The following is a 26,063-nucleotide window of genomic DNA, read 5'->3' on the forward strand; positions in this document are numbered from 1 at the left end:
TTTCTCATAACCAGAAGAGCCTTGGTTAAAAGGTGTTTTACTTCCCCCTCTGGACTGTGAGCTTTTTGAGGTCTGTAACTTTATCTTACTCTTTGTGCATCATCAGAATGGAGCTCGATGCATAGAAATACACTTGTTAAATGAATGATGAGCAAACAAATGAATGAATACAACTGTTGATGATAAATTAAGGGCACTGTCAGCCTAGCTGGCACCCTGCCCCACCATGCCCTTCTCTTACAAAGATTTCTTTCCCCTTTATCACAGCTCCACCTCGGGTGTTCTCTAGTGCCTGAAGTCCAGATTTTGACAAGTGGAACTTCCCAGAAGTATTTTTGGCTTTAAAAATATTGTGTCCGGCACATTGGCATCTGAGGAGATGAAAGATACAAATAGGAGGTGACACCTTCACCTCAACCACATCTGCTCCAGAAGGAACCCAAGGTGGCTCCCTGGACCTTCTCCTGAAGAAACACAGGGAGAAGCAAGCTGTATTTAGAGAGATATAAGTAGAGCTTTTATTTTTTTTTAAACCAACCCAACATTTCCACTGGCAAGTGTCAACATAGCTTATGACATGAGCACGGTTTCTTTTTCGTTATTTCTTTTTCTTAAAAAATGTGTTTAAAATTAAACAGGTGTTTTTTAATTTCTTTTTTCCCCTTAAAAAATGTATTTATGTCAATGCAGAAAGCCTAAAGCTCTGTGAGCAGTTTTGTGGCCATCTCACATGGTGTGTGTGTGTGTGTGTGTGTGTGTGTGTGTGTGTGTGTGTTTTAAAGCCAGGTCTGTTCAAAATTAGTCGGGAGAAGGTCTGGAGGGCATAGCAATCTCTTTTTCTAGAAACCCAGGCTCCATGGGATTCTGGCAACTAAGATCCCACCTACTGGGGTGAGAAATAGCCTACAGGCTGGAAAAAGAGCTTCAGGGGGTTTAAAAATAAGAAGGAATGTGGGAGAGATGAGGAATTCCAATTCCTATCTTGTGAAATTGCTTTCAGACATAACCTAGGGATCCAGGAGAAGTGAAAGGAGCCCCTCATTGTCTTACAAACCTCTAAATTTTTACATTACCTCAAGAATATAGTCAGACCCCTTAGTGCGGTGCATCCGACAGCCAGGGGCGGTAAAAATGACCTTTCTCAGAGGTGCTGACATGTTAAATACCTTTCCCCCTTAAAGATCCTCACTAGTGGGACATGCCTGCTCTCCTGCCTCAGATTACAGAGCCAAAGATACTCAAGAAGGCAAAAATCACTTTTGTTTCTCCAGCTGCCCTCTGTCGTTACACACCATTCTTATTTTTGTCCCATATCTCCCATTTGGTGGGTCTTCCTGCAGAAGAAGCATATAGGCATTGACACCATGAGACAGAATTTGAAAGGCTTGGCAAGGAAGAGAACAATGACTTTGTCTTTGAAACTTGATTTTGACATAAGCCTATGAAGCTCCTCCTGCTCTAGCCACCACCCTCATTCTTTGGTGCCCTGCATGGGCGCACAAACTGACTTCCACCTAAACGTCATCAGTCCACCTAAAAATTCAGAGGCAAAAGGGAGATGGGGGACAAGACCTTGAGAGAGCCAAGAGGCACCTGCCACCCAGGGAGTGGGAGAGCGTGTGAAAATTCATGCCCCCGGCCTTCGGCTCAGACCTTCCTTCACAGCACCTTTGGCACTAATGTCAGAAAGAAAAGACAAAACAAACAAACGATGAGCAAAACCTGATGGAAAAACAAAAGCAACCACAATAATGATGACAATGAAAAGAGAGCCCAGAACCAGCCACATGGCTATGCCTCACTTTCACATCCCACCAGCTGAGTGAGAGAACAGGGGGGCATCGGACTGGACAGAAAGGAGGAGCCCCCTTGCCCTCAAGGAAAGTAGAAGCACAGGAATAATCAGAAGGTGAAACACAAGACAGTGAAAGGATCTGACCTTTGCTACAGGTCAGGGACATGGGTGGGATGATGGGTGGAGGTGGATTTGTTGCTGTTGTTGGTTTGTACTGAATTAAATACTCAGTACAGTGAATGTTTCCTCCATTCTGTTTGATGGATTAAGACTGCCCTTCCAGATCACCGCGAGGGCGCAGGTTGCGTGAAGTTCCTGGAGCTCGGGTCCTGAAGCTGCCTCTCCAGGGCTGCTCATCCCAGGGAGGTCCCTGGTGGGGAAGTGTCCTCGCAGGAGAAGTCCTAGGCCTGCCCAGCTCAAGGCCTCGTCTGTGGCTTAGAACCCCTTGATGTAGCAGTAGGCCTCCAGCGTGGCAAAGAGTATGTAGAGGAGCCACAGGCTCACAAAGAGGGAAGTCGTGGCAAGCTTGCAGCCACGAGGGCCACCTAGCTCTCCGCCTAGGTGGGGCCTCCGGCGGTACAAGAGCACGCTGATGCAGACAAATGCGAAGATGGTGAAGAGGGTGACGGAGAAGGCCAGCGTGCCTGCAGACACGTGGAACTCTTGTCCCTGCATGGCCCAGTAGATGGCGGCCACGGACCAGGCCAGGCCAATGCCCAGGAAGACATTGACAGCGTTGCTGCCTGTGACGTTGCCAATGGAGGCATCTGCATACACGTCCTGGATGGCGGCAGCTTTGCTGGCAAACGTATCTGGAGAAAGGCAGAGATAAATGGGAGTTGGAGGGAGGCTGAGATGAGGACGGCCTACCTTTACATCCAAAAGGCAGCTTGGGCTAGTGAACTGAACCCCGGAAGGAGAAGCAGCTCTGCCATTAACAACCTAAGTGGCCTTGGACAAGTCATGTCACGTCTCTGAGTTTCCCGTTCCTCATCTGCCAGAGGCTGAAAGATTCCTAAGGGCCTTCGTGGTCCTGATATTTACCAAGTGAGTTTATTGTTCTCCTTTGACTATTTTTTCAGTAAGGGAAGTTTGCTAACCCATAATACCTTCCCCTGGAGCCTTGAAATCCTGGGAAGTGCCTTAGAGTAGATACCTGATTGTAACTGTCACCTGGGGCATTTTATTTAGATACACAGTTCATTGCTCAAGACCCGTGGTAACAGCATTGTGCTAGATGCTGCTGGATTTAGCGGGTCAGAGGACACACTGGGAACCATGATGAGGATGTGCAAGGTGAGCTGTGTGGACTCACGGAAGAGGGGCTCTGCCTTTGCACTTAGTATGTGAGCACATGACCCTATAGGCTGTTTGACTTTAGATGTTGGCATGGATTGTAGGCACTATAGGGACTATTGGGACATCTAGTCACCTTTTTATTTTATAGGTAAGGGAAATAAGGGTCAGGGAATCTACCCAAGGTCAAATGGGAAGTTAGCAAGAGATTTGATCCCGAAACCTTCACAGAAGGGCCCATTGCATACCATCACCCTGTGTCCAAAGAGATTCAACCAAAGCCACCAAATTAGCAGAGTAGACCATAGCATCACCTCTTCAAGTGCCCACGGCTACCAGCTGTTCCCTGGACCAACTGCAAGAACTTGGAGGTGCCCCAAACTCTCCCTGCGATCCGGGCTTGCCTCCTCGTGGCCAGTTTTCTCATATCTCCCAGAGAAAACTTCTTGCCTTTTCTTGCTTTTTTTTTTCCTCTGATCCTCTGCAATTTCTTCCCACATCTGTCCTTTTTCCCCATCTGCTCCTTCCTCTCTGATAGTTCCAGTCCCTTGAGACCTCAAAAACAGAGATCACAGGGCACGTCCTCCACAGCCTACCCTGGATCACCCATCTAATTTTCTATGACCTGATGCATTTCCATAATAGCCAAACCTCTTGCATCACCAACATATAAATAATTCCACTCGTCTTTGCTGTGGTGTGGGGAGGATTTAGTTACTCTCCAGAGGGATTTATTTTCTTGGGCTAGGAAGGGTTTCCCTGGGTCGAGCCAGTGGAGTACTGTCTGATGAGATTCAGCCTAACCCTTGTGTAGGAAGATACTCTCTCCTCCTGTGGTGACTGGAAGGCTAGCAGGAATTCAGGCTTCAGGTAAGGAGCCTGAGCTAATGCAGACCCTGCTACCTGCTGACTGCTATTTGTCGCTCTAGCCCGGCTTACATATGTCCTCTTGGAAGCCAATCCCTGACCCAGCCTATCCCTGGTCCCCTGTTTTACACTTGTACAGAATCTGTACTTTTTCTTCATGGAACTTATTGAGATGATTTTAATTATGGCAGTTGAGTGTAATCTCTCACTAGATTGTAAACTCCATGTGGAGAGGGGATGCATGTGTGTCTCACCTCCCACTTTCACTCCCGCCACTAGCACAAGACTCTATCAGGCTTGGTAAATATTGGTCTACTGAATGAATAAATGCATGCTTGTTCATCTTCAGGTATTTGTAAAAAAATATGTAATTCATCATATGAGAGGACACGAGATCACTGAGCTTCCTTCTCCTGTCCCTGTGGAAAACACTCTGTGCTCACAGGTGTCCTTCTAAGTAGAAAAGGCCAGCAATGCTGTGGGCATTTATCTACTATGACATCTTCATGCAGGCTAAGCTGTAGCTTCTCAGGGCCTGCCAGAAGGAAATGGAAGGAGAACATCATCTACATTCTTTGAGTTACATTTTTGGTGGCCTATTCATAGAATATGAAGGTTAAAAAATTAAGCCACTTATTTGGGCAGGTAACTTAACCTCTGTGGGCTTCCGTTTTCTTATCTGTCAAGTGGGCCTAACAACTGTCCATATTGAATATGGTTTTGGTGAGTATTACAAGGATAAAACATGTAAATTGCTTAGTGCCCAACACATTCAACTGCTCAAGAAATGTTGGCTATCATTAGTAATGGTATCATTAATCACTTTGATTGACTTCTGTGCACCTTAGGGGCAGAGGGTCTGTTAAGCTCAGATCTGAGATATTAAGGAAGATAATTAGGCAGAGGGTTGGGGTCACTTAAACCCAGTAATACTCTCTTTGCAAACTCAAGCATCCCTTACTCTTACCTGGTACAGAGGTGCCAAATGCCACAAAAACAACAGCTGTGACAGAGTCCTTGAGGCCAATGGTGCAGCCAAAGTGGGAGGCCAGGTCCCCAATTATGGCCGTGAGCATGCCGATGATGAGGATGGAGACAACAAAGCAGGCCCAGCCATTGCAGTACTCTGTGGGGGGCACGCAGGCAAACAGCACCTTCCAGAAGACTGTCAGGAAGTGCATGACGTAGTCAAAGCAAGACGGCAGCCTCTCCTCACCTGACTCATCCTCATCTTCGTCCCCTGCTGGAGGTGAGATAAACAGGCCCAGGAAGGGGCAGAGACGTCAGATCCCCATTCTCAAGAAGATCGAGTCTAAGCCACATCACAGGTGTCAGCAGCTGCAGGGAGCCTCCAGCTCCCTCCTGGGCCATTGACACAGGCCAGGGCATGGGCACCAGCAAGCAGCTGAGAGATGGGAAATGAGCTGGAGTGCACCACTGGTCAAGTTGAATGGAAAGTGGCATAGAGAGGATGGGAGAATAAACAAGAGAGGACAGAGATTAAGAGCTAGCATGGAAGAACACCAGAGGGCCAAGGCAATGGAGGAAAGAGAGAGTGGGTAGAGTGGGCCACACTGGTTGCCTAGGTGAAGAAAAGTGAAATCAGCAGTGTGCCCACTCTTCACTGGATGCCAGTGGGGCTCCTCTCTAATTTCCCTGACATGACTGATGTAATAACCTCGTGGTTCTGGTCGTTATCCATTCCCAGAGGGACAACTGTCATTCCAGATCATGTGGGTTTACCAGAGAGCCATTGCCAGCTTCCAAAAATCCCATGGGACAGAGCAGAGTTAGGCTCTGTTTGTCCTTGGCAGGAAATGTGGGCAGACTTGCCCACTCAGCAGACCAAGAGGAGAGGATGTGCTGAGGCACACTGGCACCTCGTCAAGGGCAACCTCTGGAGTGTTTGGACACAACTAGTGGAAGCCAGGTTTTGAAAGAGCAAGAGGCAGGACACTTGGGTTCCAATTGCAACTTTTCCACGAAGAGAATCTATAACCTAGGTAAGTCACCTCTTGTTCCTGAACCTTAGTTCCTTCATTTGAAAAGGGAGGGGGTTAGGTTCTTTGGCCTACATTCCATTTATTGTCTCTTCAGGGGCAAAGGAAGGTCCTCAGAGGGGGAACTGGGAGTATCCAAAACTGGTGGTGTGAGAAGTGGGGTATCAGCAGCAGCAGCCCTCTGTCCTGGCCGTGCTTTGCAAGTGGCTCTGGCGCTTCAGGGATATGTGACCCCATGGGTTGCTATGACAACAAGGCCTCATGAAGAGAGACAAGGCAGTACAAGTTGGCCTCAGTGGTGCTGAGAGGCAATCTTGGTGGTGGTGATGAGACTTGGCATCTGCAGGCCTTGGGAATACTGGCTGTGTTGTGGGTTCCCACTGAGGGAGTCTGTCAGTGAATGCCGAGAGAAAGGTTTGGCATCATCCAGGGTGCAGAAATGTCAGCGAGTCAATGCAAAGATTATATGAACTCCAGACTCCACATCTCTAAATCAAAGTGGTTCCCCATTTTACAAAAGTGAAGGCCAAATTAATGAGAGGAGAGAATGATGGAAACCAGAATTTACTGGATTTGTGTTTGGTACCAGACTCTGTACCTTTCTACTTCCTGTTCTGAGAAAGGTAGTGATAGTTCCCATTTTGGATAAGGAAATGGAAGCCCAGATAGAATAACTTGTCCCAGTTCAGGCAGCAGAACCAGGACTTGAAACCAGAGCTAGTCATGCTCTTTTAGTTACCCCAGGAGACCTTTCCAAAGTGACCAGTGAAACAGACAAGCATCCAGGGCCAGGGCTGGGAGGACTGGACACTGAGGCCTTCCCAGAAATTCACAGGCTATTGGTGTGGCTGTTTAATTCCTTCTCTGGTGTTACCTGCTTCTCCCAGCAGGGCCTGTGCCCATCCCATGACCCTCTTACCTGCACTGACAGTGATGGCCTCCATGAATTGGTCCCTCCAGGAATGGGTCCCCACAACCAAGGCCAGATTTGTCTTCTTGATCAGTTTGTCCACTGTGCTCTGTCAGACAGACAGAAACTTGGAGCCATGAGGTTAGAATGCTCAGAACCATTGAGGAGCCTGGTGCCTCAAGGGAATGAAAGACTTCCTGCATCCCAGGGTGCTCCACATGCAATCTGCAAGCTACTCATGGAACAGTCTTGGAGGATTTCTTCTAGGACAATCCTTCTCTTTCCCTTTACTTTATTGTAACTGCTGACATTGGATATTTAGAGTAATATAACAGAGAATAACAGTAATGATATCAATGAACCTTGCCCTGGAGAAATACATTTTAGTATCTTTGTTTAAAAAATACAGTTAAACCATAGCAGTGAGACATCATAGCCCATTTATTCCATATGCTATGTTATATTTCCTCACAATATTCCCCGAATACAAAACAGCCAGCACTGCAATCACACAATCAGTGGTAATATGGGGACAGAGCTCAGGGTCATCTACCTCCCACCCCATGGTTCTATTATTCAATTAGATCTCACTTATAGCCTGACCTTGAACTCATAGGACTCTTCAATGATGACCTCTAGTTTGGGGTGTTCACCCAATACTGGCTTTCCCATTTCTGCTATCCTCTTGGCTTCCTCTTCCTCCACAGTCAGCTTCCTGTCTGTCACCTCTGTAACAAAACAAAATCAGACTAGCTTTAGCATGTTCTCCATTCCCTAAAAGTCAAAAGCTTAACTGTATTAGGCCTGGGAAGTGGGCATAAAGCAAATAGCTCTGGGAAATGGGGATTTTGTATACTTTTGGTGCCTATTTCTATAAAGTGCTGAATACTTTATGGCCATCTGACCATAAAAGGTTTCCCTGCAGACCTGGAATAGGCACCCCTCTTTCTGTTTTATACCTCAGTGGGCAACCTGACCCAAAGACCTTAGGTCCCCCAAGTTATTTGGTAAGATACTGGAGAGATGGGACCATATCTCTTGACCTTGAACTACCTTAAACTATTGTGCCTGACTGTTCAGCTACTTCATCTAAGAGTTCTTGGAGGTCAGAGGCACATTCAAACCAAGGGTAATGTCCACTGGTTTATATTAACATCTGCTTCCAACACTCTCAGCACTATCCCCTTTGTAAATGAGAAAGCAGGGATGTTTCCAGGAATATCTACATTTCATACAAATTAATATTATCCCCCCCCAAATTTCATCATTTTCCAATGAAAGGTCCCTAGGATTTCTATAGGAAGCTGGCACATTTCTTGTGGAACACAAATATTTGTTCTAAGGCATTCCTGTGTCCCTCAGCATCTTTGAGTCATTTACCAGTGGTCTCTTCTCATGTCGAATTATTAGAATTTTTTCCACTTCTGCTGTAGAGTCCATTTTAAGACCACTTCACCATGAAGACATGTTTTCTGGATTAGAGTGAAATAGAGATTGAATCTTTTTATTCCCCTTTGATTAGATAATTGCTCTTGGCAGCCTGTTTCTTTCAGAGCTTGTTTAAACACTTTTCCATCCAAGTCCACATTCTTGCATGCAATTAATTCTTTTATTCATCTCCTTAACTGCTTTCATTCCACACAGTAAATATCCAAGGGAGATCCTCTGGTCTTTGGATAATCTCAAGGAATGGGTCAGAGACCACAAAGATCTTCTTTTGTATCTTGAGAATTAGTACAACGTGGGGAGGGATGAGACTCGAGCTCTTTAAGTTCAAGGAAAAGATAAGCCAAGGATGTAAGTTACCAAGCAGAAGAGCCTATTTTATATGAGGATTTTCTTAGTTGGTCTGAATGAAGATGGTAAGGGCATGCAGAGAGGATCCCTGAACTGGCTGTTCCACTCCGTGCTTCTGGCACCAAACACAGAAGGCAATTGCAAAGTGTTTGGGAGCTGTCCGTGGTGCTGCTGTCCTGCTGTTAGTGTTGGTGATGGCTTTCAGAAACAAGTATTTCTCAAGGTTCTACTTTTAAGTCAACAGACACTCTCTAGCAGCCTGACTTCTTTTAATTCATTAATTTTGAGTCTCTTATTAGTTATTTCTAGGGTAAGTCTGGGTACCTCCAGAGTTCTGGCTATGAAGTCAGTGATCCTAGAAGCCAGACTTCAAGCCACTCTGAGAAAAAGCCTTTGGAAAAAGATATAGATTCCTCAAAAGCATGGGTACTCTTTTCCTCCACCTGTGGGGTTCAGACCCACACAGCAGTGACTATTCCAGCAGCGACAGTATTGTTCCACTCTCCCCTCCCCAATTCCCCCATGTTGTACTTTACATGTGCCACCAGAACTTTATACCAGCATAATGAGCTCTCCAGTGACATACAAATGTACCTGTGTAACCCCTTGTCTGGCAATCAATCTAGCACAATATCCATCTGGCAGGATATTGATCAACCTACTGACCTGTCCACCTCTGTGGTGACAGTTTTTCCATCTAGCTTTCCTGAAGAAATGTCTTTGACAAATAACCAATCCTCTGTCTTTGGATCTCCCTCAGCCCCATAGAAGTAATATACATATCTGATTCTATTCGAGTCAACTCTAATTTAGTGTTTTGGTTTGGTAGCAACTCCTCCCTTTTTTATTTTTGTAATAATGAAAATTGTTGTTTTTCTCACATTAATTTTATGTTGTTCACATTAATTTGTTGAGAGAGTACTAAGTCTCAGACCTAAAAAAACATTTTTATTCTGACCACTTGTTTATGTGAATCTTCAGAATTTCATGTAAAGAGAATACATGGCAGGTGATGTTGATATTCAGACTGACTAAATACACTCTCAAACCTAGAAAAAGGAGGAGGGGAGAAAGAGAGACAGAGAAGGAGAGGGAGACAAAGAATAAGATGAAAAGTTGAATGGATATTGGAAGAACAAAGAGCTTGCCAGGACAGAGAGGAATAAATTGCCATGAATGCTCTACAGACATCTGCAAAAAGAAGTAGGGTAAAACAGCCAGTGCTCTCACTTCCAGGCCCCTGAACTTGGTGCTGTAGCTCAGAATGAATGTATTTATTCTCCATCTTTCACCACCAGGCACTGTTAATTGCATTTGCCTGTCCTTCCAGGAAAATTCAAACAAAAATTTAAAATTTCCAGTAAATTTAAAGTCTAACCAAGGGCTCCTAAATTAAAGTTTCAGTAGGTTGAATTGAAAATATCTAGGAAATAATACCTTCTTTTCCTTTTTAAGCTTCTATTGGTATTTGTGCAAATATGCTTAAAGGATAAAGAAGCTTAAGTGAAATCACAGTCTTTGTTTTATATGGTTGGTGAGAGGTGGAGGCAAAAGTTTGAACAAAGAAGCCCAAATATCTTTTCAGGCAAGAGGATGAGTGGAGATGTGGTAGACAGCAATACCCTGGGAGACTAGTGCAAAATATGGGGTTGGAGGTAGTCCATATCCTATTGGTACAAAGGGAAAGCAAAAAGCTAAGGAAGCTGGGGTAACTTTTTTCAGAAAGGGAAAATGTAGGAATTTTCCTACATATTTTTTGTGTTTAAGGCACCAAGGACAAATGTGTACTATGTACATTTCCCCTTTTCAAACTTAGGGTGTAGCCTACAGGTGGCTTTGAACACCAATACATTCTATAAGATGCTTTGCCTCTTAAAGATCTTAAGTTTTTATATGTTCATAGAACTTATGAAATGCAAAATGTTCTTTCAATATATACTGAGATATCCTATATAGCTCACTCTGCCTGTACCATGAGCTGTAGTAGTGCTGGGTGTGATGGGCATGCTTTTGTATCTGCTCACAAAATTAGATGTTTATCATTGGATTCCATGATTCAAACATGCTCTCAAAGTGGGTGTATGTCCTGCAGAAGGTTTTAGGTTCTGCATGAGAATCTCTTTAAAGTAACATCTCTAAAATTTCTATTTCCAGACAGATAATTACCCCCTCCCCATTATACCCTAACTCTTCTTGTTCACGTCACATGTGACTTCAAGTATCCATGACAAATAAATCAAAGTTCTAGCAATTCAAACCTTAGCCGTGCTAAGATGGAAGATCTCCAGGGTCTGCAAAATTTCAGATTCTTTCAAAATTGCTTTTCATGTTCTCACAGCAGCTCCTGGATTATTTTTCCCTAGATCACTCAAGATCAAAGTATTTTCTTTCCAATTCCATCATGATCCTGTTAGGAGATTCAGCTCTGACTCTCATTCTCTCTTGCCTCAAAACATGAGATGACAGATAAATTAAGAACCACCGGCTCTTTGGTAAGTTTCAATTCCCTTTCTGGTCTCAGAGAGAACCAACCTATACCTTTACCCACAAACACTGACTGAAACGGTGTTCAAGGAATTGTCTATTTCCTTATGATTACTTCAAGTGAGGAAATCAATGTCCTAGTCTTTAGGAGAACTTGTTGCATTAACTTGAGCTTACAGCTCCTATTAAATAAATCAAAGGACATTGGTTTTAAACTAAGTAACAGCACTGGCAAGAAGTAGAAAAGACGGGGCAAGGCACCTCTTACCTGGAGACAACAGGAGCGCTGTTTGCAAATGGATACCAGACAAGGGGAAGAAAGAAAAGGAAAGAGCATTAAGGTCCCATCTTGAAAGTATCCCCAGGCTTTGTGGTTGCAGCAGCATAAGAAGCAGTGAGCTTACTTGGTGAGAGAGCTCTGCAGCCACATGCGAGAGGCAGCATTGGGAGCATGCGCAGCAGCAACAGCAGCAACAGCAAGAGGTGTGAGCCGCTGGAGAGACTGCTGAGCACCAGGGCCCTGCAGTTATGAGAGTTTCCCCCACACCTTCCTTGCAGCTCTGTGGGCCAGGGAGAGAGGAACAAGGATGGGGGAACCAGTGGGTGAAACAGAGAAAGGGCTGGTCATTTGTGATCTTCTAAGGAATCAGGCTATTACATCCATTTTGGAAAAGAGTGAGAATCCAGTTATCTTGAAAACTGTATACAGACTGCAACCCTATCAGAGTAACTGGCTTATCCATGGAGAATATGACTGTGGGGCTGGAATAGGAGCTCAGGGCACTGAATAATGGTGTATAAGAGTTTTGGTATCCATGTCCCATTCTGGATCTTCCATCCCTAACCTCATAATTAGATCATGCTCAGCTTCCCAGTGCTCATAACATTTTCATAGCCACTGATGGCTTCCTAGCTACCATGTTGGCCAAAACTTTGAGTTCCTCTGAAAGAAATACCAGTAGAACGTATTCCTTGAAAAAAAATTTTATGTATAGATATAGCCTGGAGTTCAAGGCTGTGTACTCCTACTATTTTGTATCACCTGTGCCTAGCAAAGTCATTGCAACTAGTTGTTATTTGCTGACTGTTTTGGTAATTGTATTTTTCATAAATTCATAGTGCTCCATCTCTAGATGGCGGCCTTTTTGTTCTGGAAAGGATAGGCTAAATTAGAGCCCAGATATTCTGGACCAGAGAGACTGTCATATTCATAAAAAGTTATTCATAAATGGGGGATGACAAATACAAGGTCTCTATATGGACTGAGAAGCTGAGTTAAAGGTGTATCCCACATAGGTTGTCCCTAGCCCCTCAATTTGTTCTTATGCTGAACTCTTTTAGATTTCAAGGTTGAAAAATAAAAAAAAAATTCTTGAGACATACATTTTCATCTTGATGGTGTCTTAACACAGCCCTTTAATTCCTGGCTCTTGTTCAGTGAAAGTCTGGGAATATCCTGCCACATACTCCTGTGTAACTGGTGACTGACAGAGATTGCTAAGGAGTGGAAGGGGGGTGTCTGTGAATTGTTTCTTCTAAAAATCTTTAAGAGTACATTCAGAACTGTGATCCATCATCCTGTATTCATAGTCCCTGAAGACAACTGTGGATCCAGAATGTTTATGGTATAAAAGCAAAGAGAACAGCAATTGACTTTTTCTGGTTTCTCCCATATGGAATTCCAAGGGAAAATGGATCCATGGATCTCTCTATTATCATGAGATAGATAGAGAGATAGATAACAAGAGGGGTTGTTCATTCTGCTCCTTCTATTGATCTGCATGGAGGAGCCCCTCTTGGCCCTACTTCCAGTAGAGACCAGAGACCCAAATACATCAGTGCACCCAGGTAGGCTAGACAAGGGGCAGCTCTTCCAAAAAGTCCTTATTACCCTATTTTTCACTTAGTCATAACTCCCAACACCAAGATCATCCCTAGCACAGCAAGATGGCTTGCAGTCTGCTGGAATTTCACCATTCTCTGGTCATTCTGATCTGGGACTTTCCACCTAGCAATTAAAGATGGGTCAGTGTATTCCATGTAGCCCAACTTTGAGTGACATGATATGTCCCAGGTATTTTCCAGCTGCTATTGCTGAGAGCAGCTGGAGCTGAACTTTCACCTGCATTGATTCTCAGGGTCAGGTGAGAACCACCTATCCATGCTCAGATGCCTCGGGGACAAGCAGGAAACAACACAGTTCGGTGAGTAACTGGAGGCATCAGGGCAGCTTGTCAGGGTGAACCCATGAATGCAGCAAGAGGAGGCAAAAATAGGCCCCATGCTTGGGGGAGAGGGCTCTCCCTTTCCACCTGAGATCAATGTCCATGCCCAGGACTGACAGCCTTGACTATTATACTCAATATTGCTCTCAGGAGTCCACTTCTACTCCACTCCAGGGCAACTGTTTCCTATCCATCCTCTCTTTCCTCCTCCCCCAGCTTGTCCAACACTTTTAACCATACCTCTGAAATGTGCTTTGTTTGCCAAGAATAGAATCTCCTATTTCAAATCCAGGCCTTTATTATTACTTTTTTTTTTTTTAGAATACCATTGTCATTTTCAGCGTGCAGAGACTGTGCTATTGTGAATACCTAAGACTCTCCCATGCAGCAGTCGTAATGAAAAGCAATTTCCACTGTACTGTTTCTCACTCCAAGAACAGCAGGGAATTCTAGAAATCAGGATGGGTTTTCATTGATTTTGAGTCTAGACAATCAAGCTTTATGACCTTTCACCTTATAGTCCGATACCAAAATATGGGAAGAACTGAAGAAACCAAAAATTAACCCAAAGGACAATACAGGACAGGATACCAGGAAATGAACACATTTCCTACTGTTCCCTTTCATCTTGGCATCCTGGTCACTGGAAAGAACTGGGGCATATCACATGGATGACCTAATGAAATCCCACCTTCTTACCCATGTTCTCCCCCAGAACTAGGCCCTAACAGAACTCTGCTGACATCTCCTTGGACACAGAATCTAGTGCAGCAAAAAGGGGTCCTTAAGAGGAGTGTATCCATAGATGTTTGCATTTGACCCAGCTTATCTTAGGTTTATTCTCTGTCCTGCTGCTGGTAGGGGTGGTTGGAGAGGCAGAAAAGAAGAGCCTCTTTATTGGTGGAATAAAGTTACAAACAGACTTCCAACCTATTCTTCCTGTCCAGAGTCACTGCCTTCTTTCCAGCTACCCTATATGATTCCTTTGCTGTTTTCATTTATATCTGAGTACTTGGGACTTGAAAGTTGATGAAGCTAGAGTACAATGATCTTACGTGTCTGCTGCATCCAACCCATGAGGGGGATGTGGAGAGAATGTACATGGGAGGTGGGAATGAGGTAGGGCAGGTGTTGAGATAATTTCTGAGAGTATTCTCAGTGACAGACATTGGAGGATTGCCAGGAATACAATCTAGGAAGCAATGAAACCAGATTTTTTTTTCTCTTTCTTCCAGCATTCTTTGACAGTCAGGCTCATGGCAGCATCTTATCGGGTGGCCAAGGAGAGAATGAGTAACAGAAGATGGAGAGGGCTTCTGCTTCTAGAACACCAGGAATGTCCAAACCAGTGTGGGCATAGAAGTGCTTAGGTCTGTAGAGCGAGTCCACAGAAGATATTGAGGGCTGATCAATCATATTGGTTTGAGGAGACCTGTCAATGGGCCTTTGAGAGTATAGCTGCCAAATCACTTAGATCTGTCCTTGGGTAAAAGGCTTTAGGATGCTCTTTGTCATGTGGATATGAAGTAATTGCAGAACAATCACCCCTTTTGACAAATGTGTCTGTTTGATCTTCCACAGGCTCCCAGCAGCATATGTCCCCTGAAGGGGAGTGTGAATGTCCTCCTCTTGGTATTTCCCACACCCTTACCCATTCCCACGAATATTTCTGCAACACTTTCAAAGTAGTGGCTTCCAACCATTTTCTTCAAGGCACGAAATCTTTCCTTACATCTCCCTTGGCTGCAGCATAATCAATCCCTTAGGAATGGAGCCCTGGCAGGTATTCCAAGATGCATGTCCAGAGGAAAGGAGATGAAGGCACTTCTTTGGTGTGGAATGAGGGTTATCTTGGGATCTGAGTGATATGCTCATTTGTAAATATGAAGCAAAGGCAGCCTTCTGTGAACCATTCAACATCTATTTCTGAAGATCACCACCAACTACACCATTTAGAGTCACTTCTCCAATTGGAAAAGTCAATACTTTGGGCCTGCCCAATATCAGTCTTCCTCCAGGGCCCTCTGGCTAAGGCGATTTCCAGACTTGGAACTACTTCCTTTCTTTTGCAGACTCTAAATTTTCTGCTTTAAAGATCTCACTATTCTAAAGTAGCCCAAATAGAGTACCCTACCTTGGACTATGAACAGAAGTAGAAGGCGATGGGGTAGGAGGCCAAGGGGAGGAGGAATAGCTCAGGATTGCACATAACATGATAATCTCAGAAGCCAGATCTCTCTCAAAGAGCTCTCAGAAGCTATAGCCTCTGACAAATGGCACACATTTTCAGGCCACGGTCTACCCAACTGTGAAATAGCCAGATAAAACACTTACCTTCATGAAGGGCAGAGGGGCCTATGGGGCACTCTGCAAGGGAATAACCTGCCAAGCACATGGCGGAGGGTGGGGAATGCAGCAGAAAACGGTCAAAGCATCATTGCAATATGGGCCCCAGCCCCCATCAGACCCTCCCCCATTCAATTCAGGCTTCAGGGGGAAGAAGGCAGGATAAGGGTACCAGCATGCAGCATATCACATTCCTTTCTTTTTCTTCTCCTCCCCACCCACCAAGGAGTTTCCACATTCACAGGTTATTGGGGGGGGGGGGTCCTGTGGGGGAGAGTGCAGGGGACAGTGGTAATCAGATCATCACTGGAGCACAAGGCGGAAGTAACTCATGAGGGTAATGAGGACTTGAGGCTGCAGCGCTGCCCAAACAGTGGGAAAGGAGGACTTGGAAATAAGCTAAGACTGAGAAGGCAGAGATGATACCGAAACAGGGTGAGAGCGCGAATACAGGAGGGAAAAGAATTAAAAAAAAATCAGTTGGTCAAAAGGAGGAAGGAGGAAAAGGGACAAAAAATGGGAGAAAAAATATGGTTGCTTTTTGTTGTTACTTTTCAGTTTAAATTTTTTTGTTGTTGTTGTTTGATTTTTTTCTTAAAGAATCTCACACCTGATATTCCACGTTCCATCCATTTCGGTTCACCAAGGGCAATGAAGAAATTCTCTTGCCTTTCGTATTCCTCCTCATCTACTATTTTAACCCTTATGGTTTTCCTGTAGGGACAACAAGAGAGAGAGTGTGTGTCGAGTGGGTCAGCAATTGGATGGTCACTTGGAGCACAGCCTATAAAATTATCCCCCATCATTCTTGGCGCATGCAGCCCAGTCCCGTCACGGTGGCTTTGACAGGACTATGGTGGATTGTAGTGTTCTTGTATTTAAAAAATGGTCTTAGCTTTTCTTGTCTCCTTGGTCATAGCTGTTCTTATGAGTGAGAGGGGAAGGGAGCCAGGAGGCAAAGAAAAGTGGGCAAAGGAAGGGATCCAAGAGGATGGCGAGGGAATGGGAAGGGAGAAGGGGCTGATGGTGGGGAGGAGTCATTTTAAATTCTGCTGATGGTTAGTAGGAAGTGAGCTAGGTAGCACATTCCACTGGGTGTCACATGGTAACAGTGGCATTTCTTTGGGTACCAGGTAAACTACTAGCCCGCTGGGAATGACCGAGGCCCCTTCTACAACAGGAAATGTGTCAATAGCATCTGGCTAGGGACTTCTTTCCCTTCCTTTTGTCTATACCTACTGCTTATGTGAGTCTCATAAAGAAAATTTTAAAAGGAAAGTATATATGAGGAAGGGAAATGAGAGAGAGAGAGAAAGCAAGGAAGGCAGAATTCTATTATCTCATAGGGCTTCCACAGTGGAAACAAAAATAAGTATGCTTTATCTACTACATGATATAGAGCTCCTTTCATATTTACAGCTAATGCACTCATGGAAAAGTGTGAAGAAAATGATGTAAATCATCAAATTTTAAGTCACTTTTGGACTTCTCTCATATCAGAGTAACATGTCCCAAGGCTGGCTTCCTTCAATGCTGATTATCAAGGGCCCAGGGACAAGGTGATGAAAGTTTCTGTTCATTTCTGAGTATCTTAAAAAAGCATTGTGTCTTTTAGAAACAAATCACCAGGGAATACAAGTTTTCTTGAAAATCACTCCCCTCCAAAGATTGGCATGAGGCTGGCTCAGACCTATTGCCACTGGAAAAGTTGCCATGTGGGCTTGGATCTCCCTGGGTCCTTCTCCTGGTCCTTCATGGAACCACAGTGGGGTTGACGGGTCCCCATAGTGAACCCTGATCTTTCTCTCTGGCCTGGAACCTAAATGCTTTCTAAAGATCAAAGAAGTGCTACCAAACAATAGCCTAAAATGTCTAATCAAAGCTTCTGATGGCCCTATGCCATTCTAAAGACAGGACCACCCTTGCTATCTATGAAGTGGTGGGCTGATCTGAATTGGTTTGTTAGGCTCAGGACTTGCTGGGGTGTATGTGTATGTGTGTGTGTGTGTTCTACAAGTACATTTTTTTGGTCATCTTCCTAGCACTTTTTTGGAAACCTTACTCAGTGTCCAAAAAAGACAAAGCTCACTGATTGTCAAAGAGCATTTTCTGATAATTTCTCTCCAGGCCCCAGACCCTGGGGCTGTCTACGAGGTATGAGCCTGGCCTGTTTTCACACAGCAGGGACTCTGCTGTGGGATGGGAACCAGCTGCTTGGCAACCATTTGCATGGCCTGGAGGGAAATGATCAACAGCTCTGCCAGGGAAGGACACAGATTCATCTATCCAGAAAAGGACTGTCTGACTTGCCTGTTAGAGAGTATATGGGGTATATGGTGTCACTTAAGTTGAAGACAAAAGCTCCCTCCACTCTGAGAAGTCCTGTGACTTCTTGAAGAAGCTTTCACTCAGTTCAGAATCTTCTTTCCCACTTTTGTAACCCCCTGCCTTCATATCTAGATGCTCCTCACAGGGAAAACAGAGTATTGGGTGTAGGTCTTTGACCTAGACCTGAAATTCAAACCTGTACTTTCAGCTCAATCAAGGTCAGGGAGAGAAACACCTTGATAGTACTGTTATGACAGATAAAGACAGTTTCCTAAGACTTGCTTTGGGGAATGGGATGAACCACACACAGAACCCAAATCTAAGTACATTGATTCTCAATGACCAGGGACTGAAAGCTTAGCCCTGAGAATAGCTGTCCCATGGAAATCTGTGCTGAGAGCCTGCAGTAGTCTACAAGGGCTGCTCTCCCGTTTGGCACTGTACTGTCTGTTCTTTTCCTTTCCTGTATGTTAAGCCATTCAGGAGAAGTAGAAAGACTCATATGTGAATCTCTCAGGGCTGTGGCGCTCTCTCTCTCTCTCTCTCTCTTTCTCTCTTTGTTTTTCCCCCAAATCCATTTCCCCATCTTACAAAATTTACCATTGGCTCTTGATCATCCCTCTTACAGATACCATGTGACAGGCTGGCAGATGTTAGGACACAGCTGAGAGCAAAGAGAGGAGAGGGAGAGAGGAAAAGAGATCACAAGAACAGAAACAAGGGAAAGTGAAGCAGAGAGGTAGAAGAAAGGGGAGGAGAAGGAGACAAACAAATTGGAGAAAGGAAGAAACAAAAGAGGAGAGAAGAATGTCAATGTTAGTGTGGAGGACAGGGTACTACACCTTTCTGAAAACTCATATCCACCATGCGGGGACCCATCATCTCAATGAAGTAATTCTTGTTTTTCTCATACGCCTCATCATCAATTACCTTGATGTGAATTGTTTTGCTGTGGATGGAAAAATAAGTATCATAAGCAGGAATAGAGTGGCAGGGGGGAGGGGGACAAGCCAGCCAGAAGAAACAGGAAGAGAAGGAAACAGTGAAAAGGTCCAGAAAGGTCATAGTTTGCCCCAACATCACAGAGGCATGGAGGAGAGGAGCTGCCCCAGTCCCCTTCCAGTCTCACTGGGTTCCTCCTGGACTTCGTGTGACTTCATGGCATGAACAACTTGAGGTCTGGAAAAAGCACAGGCTTTACAGAGGTTTTGGGTTCTGATCCTGGATTTGCTATGTGACCTTGGACACTTTAACTGGTACACACACAGGTTGAATAATGGTTACTCGATCCCAGGGCAGTTCCAGAGCAATGAAATAATATACATATAATGGCTCAGGCATTTAGGTCCCCCATGTTTGCTTGCATATCCTTCTTGCTTTTGGGACAAGGAAGAATTTTTAAAAATGTTATTTTTGACTTAAAAAATCAGCTAATGTTGATCTGAAAGCTTTATTTATAGGAAAAGGGGTGGGAGAGGGGAGTTGGCCTTTGGGAGTCTTGACTGAAAATAGTCAAACTTCTCCCTTTCATTGGGGCAGTGACTATCACAGGCAGGTCAGGAAGGCCATTGGCTTAAGTTGCATGTTCTGGTAATTCACAACAGGCCTCAAAACCTACCAAGGCTCTCTCCAAATGGGCACCTATGGTCACAGGGATGCACTGACCAGACCCCATTAGCTCCAGGGCATTAGCTCTGAATTGTGATTAGTTTATATATCCTACAGTGATATTGTGACTAGCACAATATTGTTTTTGTGCTATCTTGGTTTTTTATTAAAATGTTATTTTGTTCATTTAAACATTAAAAAATGTAAACCAATTTTAGTAACTCTGTTTTGTATTTCTTTTTTAAAAAAATATTACTAGGAACTTTAAAAACCAAGACAGATTTGGTCCAGCTCTGTCAACCTTTGTTTAATGATGGGGACATTTCAGGACTAGACCCCAGTCAAGGTGTTTAGGCCTGTCCCAAGGGGTGTGAAACATTGCTCAACAGGGGTAGGCACGGAGCTTAATCTCCCCAAGCAGTGGGAAAGAAGGGACCCACAAAGAAGCCCTGTTCCACTGTCCGTGGGCATGCTGCTTTCAGACTCAGAGACCTGGACTCAGAGACCTGGCCTTTTTTCAGGAGGCTAAAGCCTTCAGCTCCTCCCATTATTCTTTGTTCCAAAGTAGGAATATCTTTACTTTCTGACTTGGGATGACCTCTCTGCTCTGCTGAGCTCTTATAAATCACCATTAGAGCTGGGCATCTACAGAACTTCCTTTGTCCACACTGTCAATTCTGTAGAAGCAGATGTGGGTCCAGTATTCCTGAAGTGAATGTAATAGCAGTTACTAACACACCCTGGACTCTGGGGCCCAATGCTTCAGAAACAAAGACTCCATACCCTCATCACTGGCCACACCCACTCCAGTCACAGAAACACCATAGAAAGGTGAGTGTTCAACCTCCAAAGCCACAACACTTGGCCTTCCTTCCTCCAGAGCAGTGGCATTGGTAATGGAGACTGATGTCTGGGGTCCAATTGGCCCCCACCTCTCATTAACTGAGTGACCTTGGGCAACTTGCTAAAGCTCTCCAAGTCTCATTTGTGAAGTGGAATACTAGTACCTCTTCATAGTGTTCTTTAAAAAGATCATGCATGGGAAGTGCTTGACAGGGTGCGTGTTCCCTAGTAATTGTTTAATAAATAGCAACCATTGTTATTGAGAGTAGTATAACCTGGTTGGTGGCTGGAGAGTAATGTATAAGGGAATCATCCTTTCTAGTCATTCAGTCAAAAACTAAGGGGAAGTCAATAAATAATACTGGTGACCCAAGATATGGTATGGGCTAAAAATAGATAGCAGGTCAAGAAAGAATTGGATAAAACAGGATGCTAGATACCAAATGGGTTGAAGGGCTTAGAATAGGAAGGACAGAAGCATGGAGAACAAGTCTCATAATCTCTCTAAATTTGGCCTTGTGCCCTTAGGCAGCAACAAGTTTTGGGCTGGAAGGATCACTTGCCAGAAAACACAGGCTGACTTGTGCTTCATGTGATGTTTTGACCAGAGAAACAGAATAAGAGAAGCCACCATAGTTGAAGATAGGAAGATGAGAACAAACATTATGTAGTGACAAGAGGAATTTGGGTCAGCTAGCTGGAACCACTTGTTGAAGGGTGTCACGAGTGGAGGGGGCAGGTGTGGGACTCCCTCCCTGAGATCATTAATGGGGAAGGCATCACACCTGTTTGAACATAAGGCATCACCTTGCCTGGAGCCTAGAGAAGTCCCTCACAGCTCTTGAAAACTGAGAAAGTTCTCAGTTCTACTCAAGTCACAAATAAGGTCCAAGAACATTCAAATTTAGTCAGAGTCACCAGCCAGGTCTTGAGTTCTCTTTCTAAACTTACCCTTCCCATTTCAGTCAATGGCACCATCTGCTATTAAATTGCTCAAGTCCCACCCAGACCTGTGTGGTTCAGTTGGTTGGGCATTGCCCAAAAAGTGAAAGGTGGCCAATATGTTTCTCTTTCACATCAGTGTTTCTCTCCCTCTCTTTCCCCCTCCCTTCCCATCTCTAAAAATAAAATAAGTAAAATCTTTTACAAACAACTGCTCAAGCCCCAAACCTGGAATCACCCTTGATTCTTCCTTTTCCTTCATCCCTCCTCCTCCCCTGCTCTCACCTCCAACCCTAATCCATTTAATTTGCCACCATCTTTTCCTCCGCTATCAAGGCTTGGACCAAAACACCACTAATTCCCCCTGGGACTTTGCAATAGCCTCCTAAGAGATTTTCCTGCTCCTGCCTTTGCCCTTTACCTGCAAACCCTTCCCTGCATAATAATAACAAAGGCTACCTATTAAAAATGCAATCCAGGCCCAACCACACCCCCTATAATTAGATAAATACATTGGGTTGGCCAAAAAGTTCATTTGTTTTTTTCCATAAGATGGCTTTAGGAGCACTTAGTTGTCTTTTAGTTCATTCAAAACAATTTTGATAGATTGTATTGTGACAGCTGTCATATCAGTGTACATTAAAAAAACTTATTAAAATTGGCTTATTAAACTTATTAACATTTTATGTAGCCATTTTAATATTGAAGATCAGAGAAAATATGCAACACTTTCAGCATATTATGCTTTATTATTTCAAGAAAGATAAAAATGCAATTGAAACGCAAAAAAAAAAAAGATTTGTGCAGTGTATGGAGGAGGTGCTATGATATATAATTGCACGTGTCAAAAGTGGTTTATGAAGTTTCATGCTAGAGATTTCTTGCTGGACAGTAGTCCATGGTCAGGCAGACAAGTTGAAGTTCATAGTGATCAAATCAAGATATTAACTGAGAACAATCAACATTATACCATGTGGGAGATAGCCAATATACTCAAAATATCCAAACAAATAGTTACTGGTGAAAATGAAAAATGTATCTTATTTTACTGAAAAAACTAAACAGACTTTTTGGCCAGCCCAGTACAGTAAAATCCTTACATGGCCTGCAGGATTTTGTATGCTGCAGGTGCTGTTGACCTCACTGACTTCCTTCATAACATTCCCCGTCTTGGTCTTTCTCGTCCTCCAATCAAGTCCTTTCCCACTTAGGGCATCATCCTTGCTGTTCTCCATGTCCGGGTCTGTGCTTTGCCTCATCCTTTGAGTCTCCACATATATTGCACACCACCTCCTTGGAGAGGCCTTCCATGGCCACATGTCTCGTGGATCACTTTCTTCCCCACCATCCCCCCATCTCTCTGCCATGGGTCACTTTCTATCCTGTCCCTTCTGCTCATTCCCTTCAGGGCAGTAATCACAGACTGAAGTTAGCTGGTTAGTTTATTAACTTACTTGTTTATAGTCTGTCTGTCCACATTAGACTGTGAGCGCCATGTGGGCAGGAAACTTGTCTCTAATGTGCCCCTGTAGTCCTAGTGCCTGGTACAGAGGAGCCTCTCCCTCAATGATGACTTACTGAGTGACCAACTAATCATGAATTTCTAATACACTTGAGGCTTCATGAAATCAATCTACTTTGCCTTTTTGTAGTAAAAATATAACTCATTGGTGGCAAACAAAAAAGGACAAAAAATATTTTGAAGGCTATTTTGATGGAATGCCTAAGGATTCTTGGTGAGACAAAGAGACTAGAATCCCAATGTCATTGAACTATACACTCAGCTTATTAGCCTACTTTATTTGTTCAGTTTGCAGAAGAGCTCTCCAACAAGCTGGGATCTAACTCGTGGGTTTAGGCTAGGGTTTTTGAACCCTATATCTCTCCTATTCCCAATTCCTCCTTCTGTCCCAGTGGCACTTACTAAATGGTCATGGGGTCAGTTTATCCCAAGCAGCTGCTCCTTAAGCTACTAATGCTTTCTGAGGTTCCAGGGACTGCCCCTGCTTCTCCTCTGAGCCTCCTGCTGAGGGAGGTGTCAAAGCATGCAGCATTCCCAGCTAAGACCTGGCTGTGCTGCTTGGGAAAGATGCTCCCAGGAGATCTCCCACCCACAACCGGGAAGGGATTAGGAAATGCATTGCTGAGCTGCCTGGCTGGAACATTCCTTTGCACTGAACACAGTTAATTCCAAATCAGGCCTCTGGTGCTTGGGGTACTGCTAAGAGAAAAAGCTGCTCTTCAGCCACTGAGTTCCTCTAGGGTGAAAGGGGAGGAAGTGATATTGATTTATTGAATGGATGAGTGAATATTTATTGGAGGAGAACCCTGTGAATTTCCCTTTATGTGACGAGGAGATGTAAGATAATATATGCAGTTACATTATATTCAGCACCATGAGAACTTTATTTCATGCTTATTTAAACCGTGAAACATACCTATTATTACTTCCCCTTTAAAGATGAGACAACAGATGCTCAGAGAAGTTAAGTAACTTGCCCTGAGTCACACTGCCAGTAAACAGCAGAGCTGGGATGTTAGCATATGTCTCCTATTACTCCTATAGCTGACTTCATACAAGCAAATGGGCAAACTCTGGGTGTCATTCCCAAGCTGTGGCCACAGTGAGGAACAACAGAACCCTTCCATTTAAATTCAGGCAGCGCCGGAAGATTATAAGTGGATAAGCTTCTACACTGTGGTGTGAGTACGTAGCTTCCTAACCCTGTGGCCTTCTCTTGCTAGAAATAATCTCTAAATAATCTCTGACTTGGTAAGATTATTCTTCCTTCCTGATTCCTATAAAATAACTCTTCACCATTATCAAGAAGGGCTCCTTTTCATCATTTCTAAATTTTTCCTGGCTGCTCCTCGCTGACAGAGGCTTATAAAGCTTCCTTGACCTAGGGCTGAAGAACAGAGCTGGTAGCAGAGCTTTCAGCCTTTCCATGGGAGCCTTCAGTAGCCTCACATCTCTGTGTTGGGTTCTTTTTTTAGTCTTTATCTTCCCAGTTGGGCATCAGTGACTCCCATCTCTTCCCAATGCAGCTTCTTGGCTCTGAACCACTACAGAAAAGCCCCTCCCACTGCCAACCACATCCTGACAGCTGAACACTGATACTGTCCGGTCCCTACACCAATGTCCGGGGAAAGGCTCTTTGTCTCATGAGAATGCTTAGGATACTTCAATCAACTTATCTCGGAAATAGGGTCCCTGAAAACAGCAGTTCTCAAACTTTAGTATGTGTATGTATACCTTGGGGATCTTGTTAAAATGAAGATTCTGATTCAGCAGGTCTGGGGGTAGCCTTGGTAGAAATGAATTCTGCATTTCTACCAAGCTCCCAGAGTTTGCCCATGCTGCTGGTCCAGGGCCCAAGACTCCTTGGAGAAGTCTCTCTGACTCTATTAAAAACTTGGGGAAAAAGAGGCAGCTGCTCAAATGCTATTACCAGTTGGGGAAAGGGGGGCTGGAATCAACATGTAGCATTTCAACAATTAGGTCCATTCTGATACTACCTTTTCAGGGGGACACTGGAGTGCCCCAGAGTAGAGTGACTAGGATGATAAAGGGTCTAAAAACCAAGTTTTAAATGAATGTATTAATATTTATATAGTACTTGCTTTGTGTCAGGCACCATTCTATTCAGGCATTTTACTAACATTAATTTCATCTTCACAACAAACCTGTGAGGTGGGAACATGCCAGGCAAGGTGCTATTTTCTCTGCATGTATTATCTCATTAAATCTTCACTATAACCAGTGAGGTACATACTATTTTTCTCCCCACCTTATATGAGGAACCAGAGGCCCAGAGAAGTTAAGAGACTTGCCCAAGATCATAGCTAAATAGGTGGCAGTGCTGGGATTTAAATTCAGACAGTGTGGCTATAAAGATCGTGCTTTAAACTGGGATCTGATATGTGGATTGTGATAGGAAAGACTCTCCAGGGAGAGATGACACTCACTCCAAATGGCTCTGGGGCTGCCGCAAGTGCTGCTTCCAAAGCTCCGGGGCCATGGCAGGAAGGCTGGCTTCAACTCTACCACATTCCATTACATCAAGGAGGTGAATTGGCTAATAAGGAAGGGATTGCACCATTCCTGGTGGTAGTAAAATGTAAAATGATGACCATGCATGAAAACGGCCATAGAAAGGATTCTTGTATGCTCTATGAGATCAAGTAGACGAACTACAAAGGGCTACACCCAGTGGCCTGCTGGTAAACCAGCTGTCTAGGGGGCGGGAGGAGCAATACTGATTCAGGTTGTGTGCCTTCCATGGTGTGAATTATTCCCACTAGAGTCAATATTAAATTACTGATAGTTTTAACAACCAGCTTGCAAAATTCCTAAACATATAACAATCAGCTCTTGTGAACAGGTGGGAACCACTTCCAACATACCACTGACAATGTCAGATTCTACAGAAGTGTCTGAGAGAGGTTATGATGGGAAAAGGTAGTTCTGATTGATTTACAAATTATTTTACCACATGCTCGAGTTTGCTCAAAATGGGTAACCAATAAAGTAAAGTATTAATATGATTATTCAAGCAAGCCTTTGGGGGAGAAAAGGTTCAAATGTTTGGCTTTTAGAAGGAATATAGGCTGATGAGGAG

At 44.1% G+C, this 26,063-nt stretch overlaps 1 protein-coding gene across 6 annotated transcripts in view; it reads right to left on the reverse strand.

The window, feature by feature from the left end:
- Positions 1–510: 510 nt before the first annotated feature.
- SLC8A3 (solute carrier family 8 member A3) overlaps positions 511–26,063 on the reverse strand; it is a 125,872-nt gene continuing 100,319 nt past the window's right edge. Inside the window, exons 1-7 of one of the 6 annotated variants that reach the window (XM_045823572.1) lie at positions 18,891–18,997; positions 16,331–16,434; positions 11,418–11,435; positions 7,472–7,596; positions 6,878–6,977; positions 4,926–5,201; positions 511–2,607 (exon numbers count right to left, since the gene is read on the reverse strand). In XM_045823572.1, coding sequence (XP_045679528.1) covers positions 2,231–2,607; positions 4,926–5,201; positions 6,878–6,977; positions 7,472–7,596; positions 11,418–11,435; positions 16,331–16,349 — 915 coding nt within the window. In that variant the 5' untranslated portion in view covers positions 16,350–16,434; positions 18,891–18,997 and the 3' untranslated portion in view covers positions 511–2,230. Of the gene's footprint in view, positions 2,608–4,925; positions 5,202–6,877; positions 6,978–7,471; positions 7,597–11,417; positions 11,436–16,330; positions 16,435–18,890; positions 18,998–26,063 lie in introns of those variants that run through there. The other 5 variants (XM_045823570.1, XM_045823568.1, XM_045823569.1 and 2 more) reach the window with 5 other exon arrangements.

Source organism: Phyllostomus hastatus, unplaced genomic scaffold (assembly GCF_019186645.2).
Source record: "Phyllostomus hastatus isolate PE091 unplaced genomic scaffold, TTU_PhHast_1.1 phas_scaffold_501, whole genome shotgun sequence".
Lineage (NCBI taxonomy): Eukaryota > Metazoa > Chordata > Mammalia > Chiroptera > Phyllostomidae > Phyllostomus > Phyllostomus hastatus.